This window comes from Rhipicephalus microplus, chromosome 1 (assembly GCF_043290135.1).
Source record: "Rhipicephalus microplus isolate Deutch F79 chromosome 1, USDA_Rmic, whole genome shotgun sequence".
Taxonomy (NCBI): Eukaryota; Metazoa; Arthropoda; class Arachnida; order Ixodida; family Ixodidae; genus Rhipicephalus; species Rhipicephalus microplus.
Window position 1 is genome coordinate 274698066 of NC_134700.1, and position 16929 is coordinate 274714994.

Here is a 16929-nt window from a genome sequence, read left to right on the forward strand (position 1 = left end):
ACGAATGTAATAAATAACAAAGTGAGTAAGATGAGGAAATATATACAGTGCTACATCAACAAATATACACTATGAGACAAACATACATACTATGCAAGGCGGTCACACTCAGACAAGGTGTTCCACTCAGACACTGTTCGCGGAAAAAAAGGAAAATTTATATGTATCTGTTCTAGCAAAATATGGTGTAAAAGAGTTTGGTTGGTGATGTCGTGTATATCTGGTTGACAAAGGGGTTAAATACAATGAAGGGTCAATTGCAACTCTATGGTTAAGCAAGGAACTCAGGAAGTTGCCATAAACCTTCCCCCCACTGAAGGTAAACCCAGCGCACGCTTATGGGGGCGTGAGTTGACTACCGCGGAGAGGGATTATAGCACTCAATGACTCCTCAAAGTAAGATATGACTGTAAAAAAAGAAAAAAAAAGAAAGAACACACTTTTTGAACACTTTAGCGCCAGCAGACGAGAACAAAATAAGTTGGCACTAATACACCACGACGTTCCAGTAGCGCATTTACCTGATCCACATTTCTCCGTAAATGTTGACGATGACGTTCACTTCGAGAAACAAAACGTTCCATTTTTTTTTAATTTCAAATCACATATTCTGCCGCGACTCGTACCTTACCAACATAACATACCGACTCGTGCTCGCATTAAAATTAGTACCAGTGCTAGAGTCCTCGCTAGATTCTTTTCCCAAAAGCACCGAATGTGTTCAGGGATTAATACACTGCTCTTTCTCCGTATGAGGTGAACGTTAAGTGATTTCGCTTGTGCGTTGACTTACGGTGGCTTTGAACTTCGTTTTCGTTCTATGCTCCCACGATTTTGCACTTTTCAAACTACTTTCTTTTTGCAAGTGCCCGCACTTGCCCTCTTGTTGTGATGTGCAGAGTTGGACTGAATGCGTTAAAAAGAAAAATGAGTACCGTGTAGCAGCGCAGCGGTTTTTACTCCCACTGTTAACTATACTACAAGTGCTGTCACTCAGTGCGTACTCATAGCGAACGTCACGTTGTTAAGGACGTAATGAAGCAACTCCAAGAAAACAAGCTTGGCCAGGACGCCTGCCTGCATAGGGTTGACTGTGATAACGCATTTTGAATACATGCCCGGACAGGGCGTTATTCTTGAGCGCGAATACATACGCCATTTATGAGCACATATACCTTAATATAGGGAAAGATGTCATGAGATCACAACAACGGCGGATTATGGGTCCGTAGTTTTCAGCCGTCACCGGTGTTTGTAACTACGCTGTAGTGGAGGGCTCCTGAAATTTTGACCACCTGGAGTTCTTTAACGTGCACCCAACTATACTATCGAGTGAAACAAAAAAAAACGGAGGAAAAAAAGAATACCGACGACCTTTTCCGCACCCACAGCATCAACAAGCTGCAAATAATGTCTGACGATTTTATAGCGGGTACCACAATTTGCCTAAGAATGACGAATAATGGCATATTCCATAGACGCTTCCCTACTACACGAACATTATGACTGTTTATGGCTTAGTGGGTACCAAGCAAGGTGTTTTTGCAGTGGTTGCCCCAAGACTGTTTAATGAAAGGCTTTATATGAAGGCCGCTGCTCCATCTTTCGTTGTGACTGTGCTGCGCTTTTTGCGCAGGCCTGGCGTTTCTTGTGTAAGTTGGTGAACACGCGCACTTTGCTGGTGCACACAAGAGGCGTATGCGAAAACCGTGTCCGGAAAGCACGTGACCTATCTTACCAGAACTGACACCATGCAGCCCCGACAGATGCCGCAGCAACTGAGAGTTTTATCATAGCGAAAGTAAAAATCTGGCACTATAGTGGCTATGGGAGCTGCATCACATGGAGCCCACGTCAGCATGGTAATAGAGGGTAGCACACAAGTTTGTCCAATCTTCGTTCTTTGGGGTCCACGTGGCCAGTAGCCGCTGTGTCTCATAGGTGAGGTTCAGACAAAGTTCAAGAGCTTTCCGTCACCGCGTTGACCCTTTTTAGATACCCAATTCAAAGCAGCTCACGAGGTTTCAGAACGAGCCGTTCTTGGATTTATCCGAAACAAAAGTCAAAACAAGCCGATAAACAAATCCACTAGTGCGTCAGAGGCAGCAAGCACGACGACTAAACTAATTTATGTACTGCCCGTAGTTTGCACGGTGGCTGAATGATCGCTGTGCCACAGTTCGCTTTAGCAATTATTGCAGAGAAACACTAAAGACTAAAAACGGAACAATAACACGAGACACAAACGAAGAATACACAACGACGGACAACGTGTACTCCTCGTTTGTGTCTCGTGTTCTGGCGCCGTTTTATTTATTTTTTTTTTTTGTCATGAACCCGCACCAACTGGCCCAACTATCAGGGTTACGAAACACTATAGCCTCTTTTCCGTGAGATATGTGAGCGCAGCTATCTTGGGCTTTTAAGCCGACATTTTTTTTTTCTTCCTTTTTTTTCTGTAAGTCGTCACGTAAATTAATAGGGCCCTGAAATATCGTACGCACCAACCCAACCGCTGCCATGTGTATGGGTCCACCGTAACACTGCTCGCTTAGTAGTGAAAGATACAAAACATAAAGGTCAACAGCCCTATATGGCAGCACTCAAACCCGACCGTAACAGAGTATGTAGAAGCATCCAGCAGCCGTGGCGACACTCTACGCGCTCCGCTTAATAAGCGCAGTTCGGCTTCTCACATTCACCCATCTATTTGTAACGCAACAGGGAAACACCAATTCACAGCCACCCTCGGTAACGACTATCTAACCGAAGAAACAATTTCGTGTTCTAAACTCACGGCGATGTGTTTGATTCTCTGCGACACCTTTTTTTGTTTCGACGAGCTACTAACCTCCCATTGAATGTCTTACAGGATATTTATTACCTGCTTTATATCTTGATGTAAATACGTTGCATCAAAATAGGAGTGACAAACAGGCGTGCACTTACAGAAAACGATAAAAAATAAAAATACATAGCACCACACCAAGACGTCATGGCCTTCTCGCGCTACGCCTTAAAAAGCAACTTCTGCGATTTATTTTAATCATGTCAGGCTGATGGCAGTTTCGTATTCATGAGACGCCCCGTGACCCTGCAAGTTCGAAACTAATCTTAAGTAAGCAATAAAGCGCAAGGGGAATAAATGAAACCCGAACAACATTGAAACCCGATCAATCAATACATTGATGACGGAGTGTTTCACACCACGTGAGCATAAGAAAGAAGAGAGTTAGAATAACAAAAGAAAGGGTGCACTCACTTCCAACTTGGAAGTAAACGCTGCTTTTCTACTCCGTCCTACGTTTTTCGCCTATGTTCTTTTGCTGTGAAATACGCTGTAATGTACCAAAAACAGCTTGCCCAAGCTCCTACACTTGTACAGCAAGCAAATCTTTTCGCATGACATATACTTAGAAATACAGATAGAATGGGGCGCAAGGAATGCTGGTGTAGGCAGTGTGAGGAACGAAAGTTGGCAAAGGCGAAATGCTAGCTACCGGTTCGTTGCCTCCTCGGATTCTCGGAAGCAAGTGTATTCAGAGCTACGTAAGAGTGGCGGCTGAGCTTTCAACAAATTGATCGACCATTAAGCACACATCGCCTTCAACTCAGTGACATGCAGGACAGCTGTTGAGACGGCCAGTAAGATTAATAAATATGTGGGGTTTAACGTCCCAAAACCACCATATGATTATGAGAGACGCCGTAGTGGAGGGCTCCGGAAATTTTGACCACCTGGGGTTCTTTAACGTGCGCCCAAATCTGAGCACACGGGCCTACAACATCTCCGCCTCCATCTGAAATGCAGCCGCCGCACCTGGGATTCGATCCCGCGACCTGCGGGTCAGCAGCCGAGTACCTTAGCCACTAGACCACCGCGGTGCGGCACAGCCAGTAAGAGCAACAAAAAAGATAGATTTATTGAGCCGAAAGCCTTAGGTGCACTCATTAAACGCGAAAAAATGACAGTCGGTGTTGGCACCCATTTGCGTTGGCATCTACACTAAGATTATAATCACATGATGAAGTCACAGATCGCCCAAATTTGTGGTATCACCATGATGCAATCACGTGGCATTGTAGCTTCGCGAAAAATGGGCCGATCATGGAGGCAGTGAGAAAAATTCCAGTTTTTTCGCCAGGGTGAAGCGATAAATGCAATAGAAGCATAATGTAATCTTATACGAAGTAAGAAGGCGCGCATATGACAAGATCTCACGTAACTGTATGAAATTCTGGTGTAAGAGGATACGGCCGCTCCAGGGAGAGGCAGCGCTTTTCGCACAGTCTCTTCGCATTAAGAACGCAGCACGTAGCAGGGCGTACGAGCCGTTCACCGATGCCTGCCGAGATAGCACGCCGCCAGCGATCGCGCTCTTAGAATCAAATCTCACAGGTACTTATTAATGCCATAGTGGGTACCCAGCAAGTGTGCTTGCAGCAGTTACCCAATGAGCGTTTAGAAAAGGCTCTGAAAGGCCGCTCTTCTAGCTTTCGCTGTGACTGTGCTGCGCCTTCCGCGCAGGGCTGGCATTTTTTTTTTTTCTGAGCAGTATTAGACAGCATGTCCAGCAGGCGCAGGGTTGTTATCACATGCGCCCTACGCGCGATGGATATGACCCGGCTCGTTTGATCTCTGCTTCTGCCGCATTTGTTTTGCCCGCTCCCAAGCTTTTACCAGCGCTGGTAAAACATACGATGCGTTGGGGATGATATAAATTCGAGCTTTATGCCGAACGTGACGGTGACAGCAATGTCGACGCCGACAGTGTCCATAAAATTGCTATCGCCATGAAAACCAGGTCAGGTGCAGACTGCTGGCAACGCATCTGATATACAAGGGGTGATGCAAAGGGACGGTAGGTGCAGATAGCTTGCGGAGGGGGCGAGGAAGGACCAGCAAATCGACTGAGAAGAAATAAAAGATGACTTCCACCTTCGACTATTCTTAGGCAAATGCATGACGAACCCTATGAGTTTACTGAAAGGCAGTGTGGTTGGCCTGAGCGATAATTTGTTTTGGCTTGTTACTCTGCACTGGGGAAGAGGGAGGGGGACGCGAAATAGTAACGAATGACGAGGGCGAGTTAGGTATGTGAGTGTCCCGTCACATTGAGACAAATGTAACGTCGTTCACCAGTCCAACCCCATGTGGGTGGACTATATGACGGCTCCTGTGTGCTAAGTTGCGTGGTTGGCGTAGCTAAGAAATCGGGACATGCACGCCGCTTCGGAGACAAAAACAACGTAACAGCTGTGTCTGTAGAGCACGCTCTTTTAATTGGGGCAAACTTTTAATTTGTGCAAGAAGCATGACGAGTGATCAGTGGCGTATCTAGATAGGACCGCGCCCATGGATAATTTATTTCGGCGCCCCCTATGATGGTAATGACAGTTATTATTGTTATTATTCATTGCTCATGTGCAAAACAACCATCTGTGGTGCTATGCGGGATGGCCTGAGCTTTTCGGGCAGACTAACTCGCTCTACGGCGGGAATGAAGACAGTACAAAACGCGCGATCGCAGCGCTAATAAAAATGACTGCAAGAACATGCGTGGCGTCAGAAACGCACTTGGGCATTTGCGACGTTTCTGAAAGAAGCGCCGCGTGCGAACACGTCAGCGCCACCACTAAGTCAGCATTTCACCAGTGTAGTGACGTCTGCTAAGGGTCCTGGATGAAAGAACTTGTTTTATCTATGGGGACCTTAACGTCAACACGATTGTTGCGCTATCACTTTGCCAACTCAACTTGCGCCTCCCACAGGCGCGTTCGTGAGCGTTTGTTCTCTTTCGGGCAGGTTCTTGCGTTCCGCCTGAGTGAGTGAGTAAAAACTTTATTGAACATGTCCGGCGTCATTGAGTGGGTTGGGCTACAAGCACCCCGGCCTAGGTGACGGCCTCGAGTCCTTAGACCCGGGCGGCATCCTGGGCTTGCCGGACGGCCCACAATTGATCGGCAAGGTCGTGGCTGAGCAGAGCCGCCTCCCATCGCGCCTCGCGGTTCGAGACCGCCATGTCTACCGGGTTCGTAGGGGACTGCTGCGCGTTACCGGTACACTTCCACAGCATGTGCTGCAGCGTCGCTCTGGCTCCGCACGCCTTACACGCGTCGGACGTATAAATGCCTGGGTAGCAGAGGCGAAGGATCACCGGATTTGGTACGTGTGTGTCTGTAGTTGTCTCCAGGCAACCTGCTGTTTCTTGTTTAGTTTGGCGTGGGGTGGTAGATATTTGCATGTGTTCAGTCTGTAGTGTTGCGTGATGTGAAGCATGAAAAATTTTCTCTCTCGAAGGTGGTAGTGGTGGTGGTGGTGGTAGTGGTTAGAAGATGAGAAAAGCACCTAATTTTTTGCAACCCGGTCGGGAGCACGGCGCAGTACCTTGAAGGTAGCAAAGGTACACACGCAGCACTCTTGTGCCGCTCGTTTCCCTTTCGCTTCCATAAGATATTGCGGATAAATATACGGCCAGGTTGTCGCTAGGGGCGCTCGCATCATGGCGGCAACGCGGCTGTGAGTGACTACGTCGCGAGCCTGGTGAAATAGAATGCGAGACACTATGACCACGTGATGATACAACTTTCACACCTGCGTGCGTGTGTACATAGTCTGTGCGATAAAGCTGATAGATGAATCGTGCCGCTCGCCGGCATCGCGGCAAGGGCAAACGTGGTAGGAGGAAACGATCTTCGCCGCGGGCGTCTGTCAATCAAACTGACTGACGTGTGAACTCTGGTTCAACCTTCTTGATTTGTAGAAGGCCTAGTTCTACTCGGGACTGTCATGGTGCCGGCGTGACTGTCAAGCGCTTGAGGTGGTGGACGCTAAGCAGCAGCTTCTTTGCATATATAAAATAATTTGGTCAGCTCGCACAAGTTGTGCAAGGCTGAAGCCTTGGAGGAGCTTGTGATAACCCACCTTCTTCCAGTTTTTTGAGTCGGTTGCCAACTCATCTGTTTGGTCTGCTTCGAAGTGAAGACCGCTTGAGCTCTGTCTTAATTTTGAATTTACTAATTAGCTAGGGCTTAATTAACATAACACTGAATAGCTTTGCCTTTATTGATAATGTTTTACTTGACATAACACTAATTATCTGGTGTGCGATTAGCGAATTCGTGATTATTGAGGATCTACTTAACCTAATTCTAATTATAACAATCGACTATCATATTAGTAAGGTATAATGAGCATGGTTTTACTTAGCATGCTTATATTTACAGTCGCGTTAATTAGCATGGTATAGTTAGCGCGTCAATTATCATGGTTTAGTTTGCATCGTCCAAACCTTACAAGACTTCGTTAGCGTGGTTTTAATAAGATGTGGCGTAATTACCTCGGTCTTACCACGACTTGAATTTAATGGCGTGTTCATAGCATGTCCTGGCCTAACGAGCGAAGTTCACCACCAAGACAAATAGCTAATTATATAGTCACTCTTGCTCGGGTTCTGGCAGACGACGAAGGCGCGCACCGGACGTGCAGCGCGCCTCTGCGAATTCCTATGCGACACAATGAGATTAGCTTGATCAGTCATTGATCAGCTCTCGATTTTCCCTAATGAAGCCTAAGTTTAGTATTTCATTATTAGACAGCATTGACTAAACCTACTGAAGAATTATGTATTACGAATATGCCTCAGGTATTCGGAAAATTATGTTATTTTTCTTCTTTATCTTTTTTGTTCACATTGTGCCAAAATAATCCCGTCTTGTTAAAAGAAAGTAATCATCTTTCTCTAGTGTGCATAATCCTAAATTCTTCACTTACATTAACCGTCGGTTTCTTGGCCAATCCCCTTGATATAGTGTGTAAGAGCCACAAGAGAGGATCAATCAAGCAAGCAAGCAAGCGCCTAGAATGTACAGGTTGGCCATGTTGATCAACACGTGCCCTCGGGTTTAGCTGCAGTCACGATGTTGTAAGGCACTCGGACTGAACTAACCTCAGAGTTTATCGCGCTGATCATTCTAAAGCAGGCTTAGTGCAGGAATTAAAAGCTTCAAAATGAACCTAAACACACATGCCTCAAAAATTATCGCCAGAAAATGTTTCAGACGCTTTTGTTGCATGAGTGCACTTCTGCACTCTGTGGAACGACAAACAAATGAAAGAACATCCCTCTTATTTTAAAACACCGCCAAGCTTAGTCAACCGTCCTTTTCGCGATGCCGGCCTGCATCATGACCACTTCTTATACCTTATTATATGTGGGGTTTAACGTCCCAAAACCATCATATGATTATGTGAGACGCCGTAGTGGAGGGCTCCGGAAATTTCGACCACCTGGGGTTCTTTACCGTGCACCCAAATCTGAGCACACGGACCTACAGCCTTTCTGCCTCCACCGGAAATGCAGCCGCCGCAGCCGGGATTCGATCCCGCGACTTGCTCGTCAGCAGCCAAGTTCCTTAGAAACTAGACCACCGCGGTGGGGCGGGCCTTTACATTACCTGATGGGGCCACCTTACAAGTGAGACGTCCCCCGCTACGCCACCGATTACCAAATAGAGGGAAGACCACTGAACCCCTTGTCTATCCGGCTCCCTCTTGGCTATGTGTATCAATCACTTCTCACATACAGGGATTCGTGCTGGGGCCGGGAAGTTAGAGACGCTACGACCTGTTTCTGTTTACTGATTCATTAAATTTAATACTAACTGTAAACATCGTATACCCGCGTACATCAACCACTACACAAAATTATAACACATGATCTAGACGCTCGCGACGTTCGACACAGGGCAGGCACATAAAGAAAGTAACAGCAACCATACAAGGGTATGCATATAAAAAAAACACACGACGACACAAATCATAAAGTCATTAATTAATAAAACCGCGCAATGTCTCAATATGCCGCATCCCTTCCCGCAAAGCTCGTTTAATTAAGGGAGGTGAAGTTCGCCTCACAGAATGTCCATGTAGTCGGGGCATCGGAGTTGGCTGCTCGAATCGGGGCCGAAGGTTGGTTCTTGGCGTCGAGGTCTGATCTGTCCAATTCGTCAGCGTATTCATCGTCATCGTCACCTACGCCGTGCCTCTCAGTGATTTCCATCTTAGCTTCTCTACCATCTTGAGCTCATCGCATCGTCTCTCTGACTCCCGTCGCGGTCTGATCTCTCCCCTTCCGTCGCCGTCTGCTTCTTTTTCTCCCCTGGGAAAGACTCTCCTCGCCTTTCCCCTTCCTTGACACGTGGCCGCTTTTCTCGGGTTCCGACTCTGCCCTCCCGGGGCACCAAACCAATCAGTCTCAATGTTTCCATGCAGCTCGGTGTCTCCCGCGAAATTCTCCGAAGCCGCCGCTTCTTCGTCATTCACCGCCGCGGGCGGCCATCCGCGCAGAACGCAGTAATGAGCCCTGGAGCCACGGAGGCTGACGGAAAGTCATACTGGACCAGGCACAGGCGCTGCGGCAGCGTCGCATTCCCCGAACCAACAAAAGGTGCTCTGCTGCTCCCCCATGCCACAAATCTGAAGGGTGCGCACGGATTATCTCCACCGTACACTGTCACACTGTACGTAGACGACAAGGCGCCGCCCGGTCCTCGTGTTTGCGCGGGAGAGCCCGCGAGAATAGTAGAAATAATCCTTCCGGTACTCCACTCCGGAATGTCCATTCGTCACACCGAAGGTTTTCTTTTCCTTTTTTTTTGCGTGGGTTTGAAAAACGAGCGTACACATCTTGAAAGGAGCGGGGTTCAGTCCGTGTTTGCGGGGACATCACACAAGATGAGTAACCACGTAGTGTGCCTCTATGCACGCTATAGCGCCCCATAACTACGAACAGCCAAGCGCCAGGTTGGTGTACTCCTCCGCCCCCTAGGAAATACCGGTGGGTTGCTGGGTGGCAGTGGAAATCGAACCCTGTACATACCGGATTGAAAGCTGACGCTCAATCATGTAGCCACCGTTGAAGAAGCTATACTATATGATCTAGCAACTGTTGTCCCATGCTCGAGTAACCGCGCTCGTGGCAACAATCTAGAAAGGTGATATGGGGGCGTCCACGGGACTCTAAGCGAATATTTAGTTTTAAAGTGCCCTTCTTCAGCATTGCTTTGTTCGACGGGGTCACACGATGCACCAAGAACTATTCTTGCTCCAGGATAGCTCCTTCCGGTAACATTTGCGTCTTTATTGTATGCGATACCAGCTATACATGCTAAGCTATGCCTTCCACCCATATTTCAGGGCTTAGCAGTGTCACGATACACGAGTATCGTGGTAATAAAGGCGTATACGTTGAGATACTTTTGAGTATCGGTATTTTTGTAAGGAGATACAGTTGAACAACAACAAAAAAGGTCTTGTATCTCACTAGGTAAATGCTATTACGATGTATAGAATATATCGTGATACTGGGCAGGACACGGGTATCTAAGTTACTTTCATTTTATCAGAAACCAGCTGACTTGTTTCCGAAGAAGAAAAGCTTGTTTTTGCGTGTGTGGTGTGCCAAATAAAGGCACTCCGCCGTTTGGCAACGCCGGAAGGGTGGCGTGTGACAGTGGAAGAGCGCTTTTGAGTGAGACCCACTTGAGAATGGTGTATTTGAGAACTAGTACATCGCCTTGCTACAAGACTTTTTGGGTATGGAGGCGATACTTGTTCGTTAGAACACGAAGTTGTGCTCGTCTTCAGCCGTAGACTTCTCTAGTTCGCAAGTCTTGTGCTGAGGCCCAAGTGGCGCTTTCCTAAAGGCAGCCTATATGACATGTGGCGGTTACTTCACCTTTGTGTTCTTCACCTTTATTCACTGGTGTTCATTACTGATTTGATCGATATGTTTTACTTGCAAGTTTCAATGCACTATAACATTATTTCTCATATTGTGCTGCACTAAAATGTCACTGCGAAGAATCAGCCACCCGGAATCAAAGAAAGGTATTCCAGTATCCTGTACCTTTATTCCGAAACGTATTTTTTTTCTGCAAAAAGCATCTTCGGGTTGTCCTGTAGAGTGAAAAAGAAATGTATCTCAGCATTTGTATTTTATATATAGTCTTACACCCCATGTATTTCCATACGCGTATTCCGGAATACCTTTCTCAGTATCTCTGCCCAACCTTTAGCAATCTTCCATTCACCTTCCTTTCGTAGGCAAGGCTGTAAAAAAGGCAACACTCCAGAGAATTCGATGAAGCAATACTCGATCGGTTCCGTTTTTATTTCAGCTCGGTTTGGCGAAGGCTTTATGTCGGTGTCTGCATGTGTCTAGCAGTCGCCTGTACACAAGTTCTCTCGTAGCCTCACCGTAACCTCACCGCCGTGAAACTTTGATTGATTGATTGATTGATTGATTGATTGATTGATTGATTGATTGATTTGTGGTGTTTAACGCCCCAAAACCACCATAAGATTATGAGAGACGCCATAGTGGAGGGCTCCGGAAATTTCGACCACCTGGGGTTCTTTAACGTGCCGCCGTCAAACTTTGGCGACGTGAACAAATGCTTTGAGTTTATTTAAGAGTGCAGTGGTTCAAAAGACTGCGTTTTTTTTTTGGATCGTCTGAATTATTGAACTCAGGCCACAGTGTCCGGATGACCATCAAGAATAATCGAGCGAATGTTACTTCCTGTCACGTCGATTGGCTGCGCGATGTCCCGCTCCAACTTCTAGCGCACCGTTATAATAGTAAAGTTATCCGATTTGTTTTTGTTCCAATGTAATAATATTCTGACGTGTAAGATGCCCTAGCGATTTTCGTAGGCAGTCCTATCGCTTTGTAAAACGTACCTGCGCACATTGGTCACGGTTAAATAGCGTTATTATGGTGTAACATATTTTCGTTCCGGCGCGCTGTCTGGTGCGGTTTCCGCAAGCGGCTGCTTTATTGAATTCACATTTGTAAGGGTCGCTTCATAAGCCCCCTTTCTGTTCGTCTGGACTTTGCTGCTGCGTACCATAGTTCTCCTTGTATTCATTTGCTCATTTGCGTTATCGCAAGCAGCACAAATAGATACAAAATATAATATTGCACTTTTACGCGAGCGGACAATCGTTTGTCCGGGTTTAGATGCAAGTATACAGCTGCTCACCCAACAGTGGTGATAGATAATGCTCCCAGGTTTTCTACACAAGGGCACACGGGCAAACGCGTAATTAGTATTCAAAATCTGACAGCAGCTAATCCACAGCTTAGAATCCGTAAAGTTGTCACCAATCTGTTTGCATAACGTTCGTAAGCGTCATACAGGGCATCCTCCATCTGTAAAACAGAAGGGATTAGGTTATGTAACCAGTGAGAGTATGGTAACAACGCGCCGACGGTAGGTAGTGCGATCCCGCACGGGTATGTGGAGTTCGCTTGATTTATATGTGGGGTTTAACGTGCCAAAACCACCATATGATTATGAGAGACGCCCTAGTGGAGGGCTCCGGAAATTTCGACCACCTGGGGTTCTTTAACGTGCACCCGAATCTGAGCACACGGGCCTACAACATTTCCGCCTCCATCGGAAATGCAGCCGCCGCTGCCGGGATTCCAACCCGCGACCTGCGGGTCAGCAGCCATGTGGAGTTCGCTTGTATTCCGCGAATCAAGACCATAACGAGCAATTAATCATACGCTCGCATCGTCTTCGATTTCGCCATCCATTCAAGGTGCCAGACTGTTAACGAAAACAAGGGAGCAAGAAATCACCAGAGGCGTATCCGGCGAGAAAAAATGATCCTTTCCCAGACTTTGAGAAAATAACACGGCGCTTTTCAACGACGTCATCATTGGGAGGTTGCATTTGTGTTTTCCAGCGATGCAGGATCTCAAGGCAGCTGCCGGTACGTATACGTGTACTGGTGCTCGATACCTGGACGTCCGAGCCACCGGTGACGTGTTCCGCCTGCACGTGTGTTTTGTGCCGGCGTCATCCGCGTTTTTTTTTTTCTTTTCATTCTCTCTATAAGAGGTTGTCAAGCGCCTGCTTTTTTTTTTTTTTTCGAGAGAGAGAGTGAACTGGAGGACACCGCTTCCGAGTGAAACATTCCTCGCGTGTACAACGACTTAGGAAAGGCGGCACGAAAATCAGGAGAGAGTGCGGTACTGTGCGCAGACGGGCACGGACGGAGTCACCTCTTCCCCGCAAGGCAAGTGCTTGTTACATACTCGCATTGCGGACGTCGACGGAAGGGATCGGTGAGAGTTGGTTGCGTGGGAAAGGGTGATTGGAGGAAGAGGAGGGTGCAGGTAGACGCGCGGCCTCCTTTTATTTTACTTTGCCCCCGTGCGCACTTGCCCTCGCCGTTCGCATTGCGAGATCGCGCGACTTTCGCACCGAACATACTCGACGGCATACTCGAAGGCAGCGCAAGAGGGGGACGCAACGGCGCGCCGAGCGAACGGGCAAATACGCGACGTGTGACCACGTTAACAACGCCGTCAGGATGCCGACCGGATTCAGCGGCGCTATGGAGGCGGACAACCTCGCACTGGAGCTCGAGGTGAGAAGAACCCCGGAGTTGAACGTCGATCCGTGGTTTGCCTCGATTTGCGTCTAACTACTCGCTTTTTTTTCTCTATCTCTCGTTATTCTCGTCGATGTTTTGTCGTAAAATTTGAGACAACCCGATGAAGAGCAGCCGAGATCGACCGTGATGCACACATCTCGTACGAACAAATAACGAAAAAAAAATCTTAATGAAAAATTTTATGTGAATAGACTTTAGCGTTAATGGCGCTTAACCAAACTGCAGCTTGTTATGTATTTATATTTTAATGTTATTACTTTACAGCTCTACCCACCACTAATGCACCAAATGGGCGCTGTATATATAAGTAGTAATTTCCGTATGAATTTTTTACCGACGGTTATTGTTCTTATGGAACCCACGACTATCCCACAGCCATGGGTCGTACGTGTTAATTCAATTTGCATTCCTTGTGTGTGAAAGCTAAGGAATTGATATGAATAATATAAAAGTTCATCGATCTATAACGAAGCGAAACAAAAGTATGGCAACTACATCCCGCCAGCGTGGGGCTTCATTCAAGCAGTGATGGGGGCTTTGCGCAGTGTCCTTATCTAAAGCCGCATCCAAGAGGTGAAGACTACGACTGTACACTCCCTCGGTGCAAATACTCGATTCTACTGCTGTTTCGCAGTGAAATGAGATGTATAATTATAAGGGACCACGATTTGGCGCTCGCCTTCGTGTGTACACAACAGCGGCGCAATATTTTACATTAACGCCAAAGGACACTCGTAAACAACAGGAACCAGATATTTGTCAACAGAAATTTTACTACAGAGCTTACATTAATATGAGCCGTACCTTCTTCTTCGTTTCTTTTTTTCCCTCCGAGTCTGGATGGGTTGCGTTGGACCTTTGTTACAGTACCTTCATGTTCGCGTTGCGATAGCTATTCGCAGTTACGATTTGTTTTCAGGTTACGAAGAAGAGCTAATGTACTTCTTTCATTAATCGCAAAGCGCAAATTAACATGACTGTTATACTTAAATCCTAAAAAAAGCAATCTTAACTGAAGTAGTACTGCAAAGTAGGCCAACGTTATTGGACCCAGACATGCAGGTGATGATGATGATGAGTAGGAGGAGGAGGAGGAGGAGGATCCTCTCACACTTTTGACGCTCACCCACAAAGAGGGGTCGGCCATGAACTGGGTGCCAGGATTTTTTTAAGTTGGTGGAGTATGAATCTTAAAACAGGCAATGGAAATTAGGTCTACAAAATCAAATCGTGAATAATGAAGGAAAATGCTGCACGAACAAACGGTCCGGCAACCAGAGAGGTTCGGAGCCGAAAATAAGACTCAGAGGCACCTACCGTACCCTCCTTTCTCTTTTCTTTCTTCTTCTTTTATTTTTGCGTTGCAGGAGCGATAGGATTGCAAATGATGTTGCCTAAAAATGAAATTCGCAATTCGTTGGATTTCATAAATTTCCACATAATTCAGCTTGCTCTCTCTTCAATGCTAGCTGAAAGGCTTGCTCATTCAATGCGACGTGTAGACGTGTCGGTTAGAAAATTGTTAAAAAAATCAGCAAGGGAAGAAAAAATGAATCATGTGTAGAGTAGGCCGTAATCAACGCCAAGAGAGAGAGGGCCGTGCCGCTAAATAAAACAATAGTTACTAAATACAATTGAATAATTTTAGACGACGTTATAAGCGAATCGCAAAGGGAGAGTTCAATACTCTTTTCGCATATACTTTTGATTCTCTGAAATAAATTTCCCTTATTTATATATAGCTTCAAAGTTTTCACGCACTATCAGCGCATGCTTCCATCGTGATGAAGTAGTGATACGTACAATTCCGTAATTCAGTGTTTCCCAAACCGCACATCACTAAAACAGGTTGCATGTTGGCACCCGGTTGCGTCGCAACTCGTGAACACGCAAGTGATTTGCATCGCGTTGTGTATTTCCATGCCTCACAAGGAGGATGAAAGTGGCGATGAGGGCAGTGCAGGAGGGCGTGGTACGGCGCCGGGATGTGACGAGAGAAAAAAAAAATGAAAGAGGGCAAGGAACATTAGTAGTGCGACCACGTATAGTCAGTCACACATCACGTACACAGTTAGTGAGGACGGATTCACTTCAAACGCTGGATATAGTGACGGGACGAAAAGCGTTGTGAAGCTGCAGCACACTTCTTTTTAAAAGCCTGCCGTGAAGCATAGTAATGGAATTCTAATATTTCAAAAATGTCGGTCTGAACGTCGTTAACACGGAGTATTATTCATTATCATCTCCGTTGCTTAACACAACAACAACAACAACAACAACAACAACAACAACAACAACAACAACAACAACAACAACAACAACAACAACAACAACAACAATAATAATAATAATAATAATAATAATAATAATAATAATATGTGGAACGAGTATTTGATTTATCGTGGCAAATTTATAAATACATACCTGGCACCCGTTGTCACACTCTGCAATTGTTCGATGCTTTTTTTTTCTCCTCTCTCTATTTTAAGGCTACTTTCGGTCCTTGCCCGTACATGCAAATTTTTAGCACTTAAACGCGCACGTCTTGAGCCACGTTCAGCGTGTGCACGTGTTTCCTCGTGCGTATGCGGAGCTCCCGGCATCGGCACGTGTCGAAAGCACCACGTGGAAATGTACTGGCTGCAGCTTCGGTTCACGGGACAAGAAGAATGATAGTTTTTCGATTTCGCATAATTAAGGCGTGATACGTGACTCTTTATGGTAGCCGAGGTTGTGCTTCCCACCTCTGCTGCTCCGTTACATCCTAACTGGCTTGCTTTGGAGAGGCTCAGTCAATCCACCCGTAAGCCATCAAAGCGTGCGTATAGACTCTGAACATTGCCAATCCGCATGGTAGATATTAATGAAATTAATGATGCCTAAATTCACACAGAGGAATGCACGGAACAAATGAATACTATTGAATATGCAGAAACAGAAGCGGTTTCAGCAGAGCCATGCCTCTTAAAAACTAGGAAAAAAATTAATACAGGTGACGTCGAGCACGACACACCGGTGAAACAAACGCGTAAAATGGAGAACAATGGACAGAAGCGATGGAAAAAAGAATACGATTTAAAGAAAAAAGTAGATGCGCACGTTCGTGTAAAAGATTATGTTCTTCAACCCTGACGCAATATCAAAAGTGTGCATTATTCTCGCAAAAAATGGCAAAAATTACCAGCGAATTCGCGGTAAAGAACAACAGATCACCAAGTATTCCGAAGCCCTCCACTAAAGACTATCTCTTCAAATCATTTGCCGTTTCGGGACGTAAAGCCGCGCATAATATTATTACAGAGCAACTCCGCAGAGAAACCTTCGCCAAAACATTCGAAGTATAGAGTGGGTAAGGAACAAGTGTAAAGATTCCATCTGGACGTTCTGACGAAGATGATTATTTCGTCGCAATCAGACAAGCTCGGCGAACTCATAGTTCAGCACCCTTTCATTGG

At 46.2% G+C, this 16929-nt stretch overlaps 1 protein-coding gene across 2 annotated transcripts in view; it reads left to right on the forward strand.

Annotated features, from left to right (window-relative positions):
- LOC119188205 (solute carrier family 23 member 2) overlaps positions 1–16929 on the forward strand; it is a 143971-nt gene that overhangs the window by 57759 nt on the left and 69283 nt on the right. The window contains exon 1 of one of the 2 annotated variants that reach the window (XM_037436139.2): positions 13240–13447. The exons of the other annotated variant lie outside the window; for it this stretch is intronic. Coding sequence (XP_037292036.2) covers positions 13391–13447 — 57 coding nt within the window. The 5' untranslated portion in view covers positions 13240–13390. Of the gene's footprint in view, positions 1–13239; positions 13448–16929 lie in introns of those variants that run through there. 2 annotated transcript variants of the gene reach the window in all.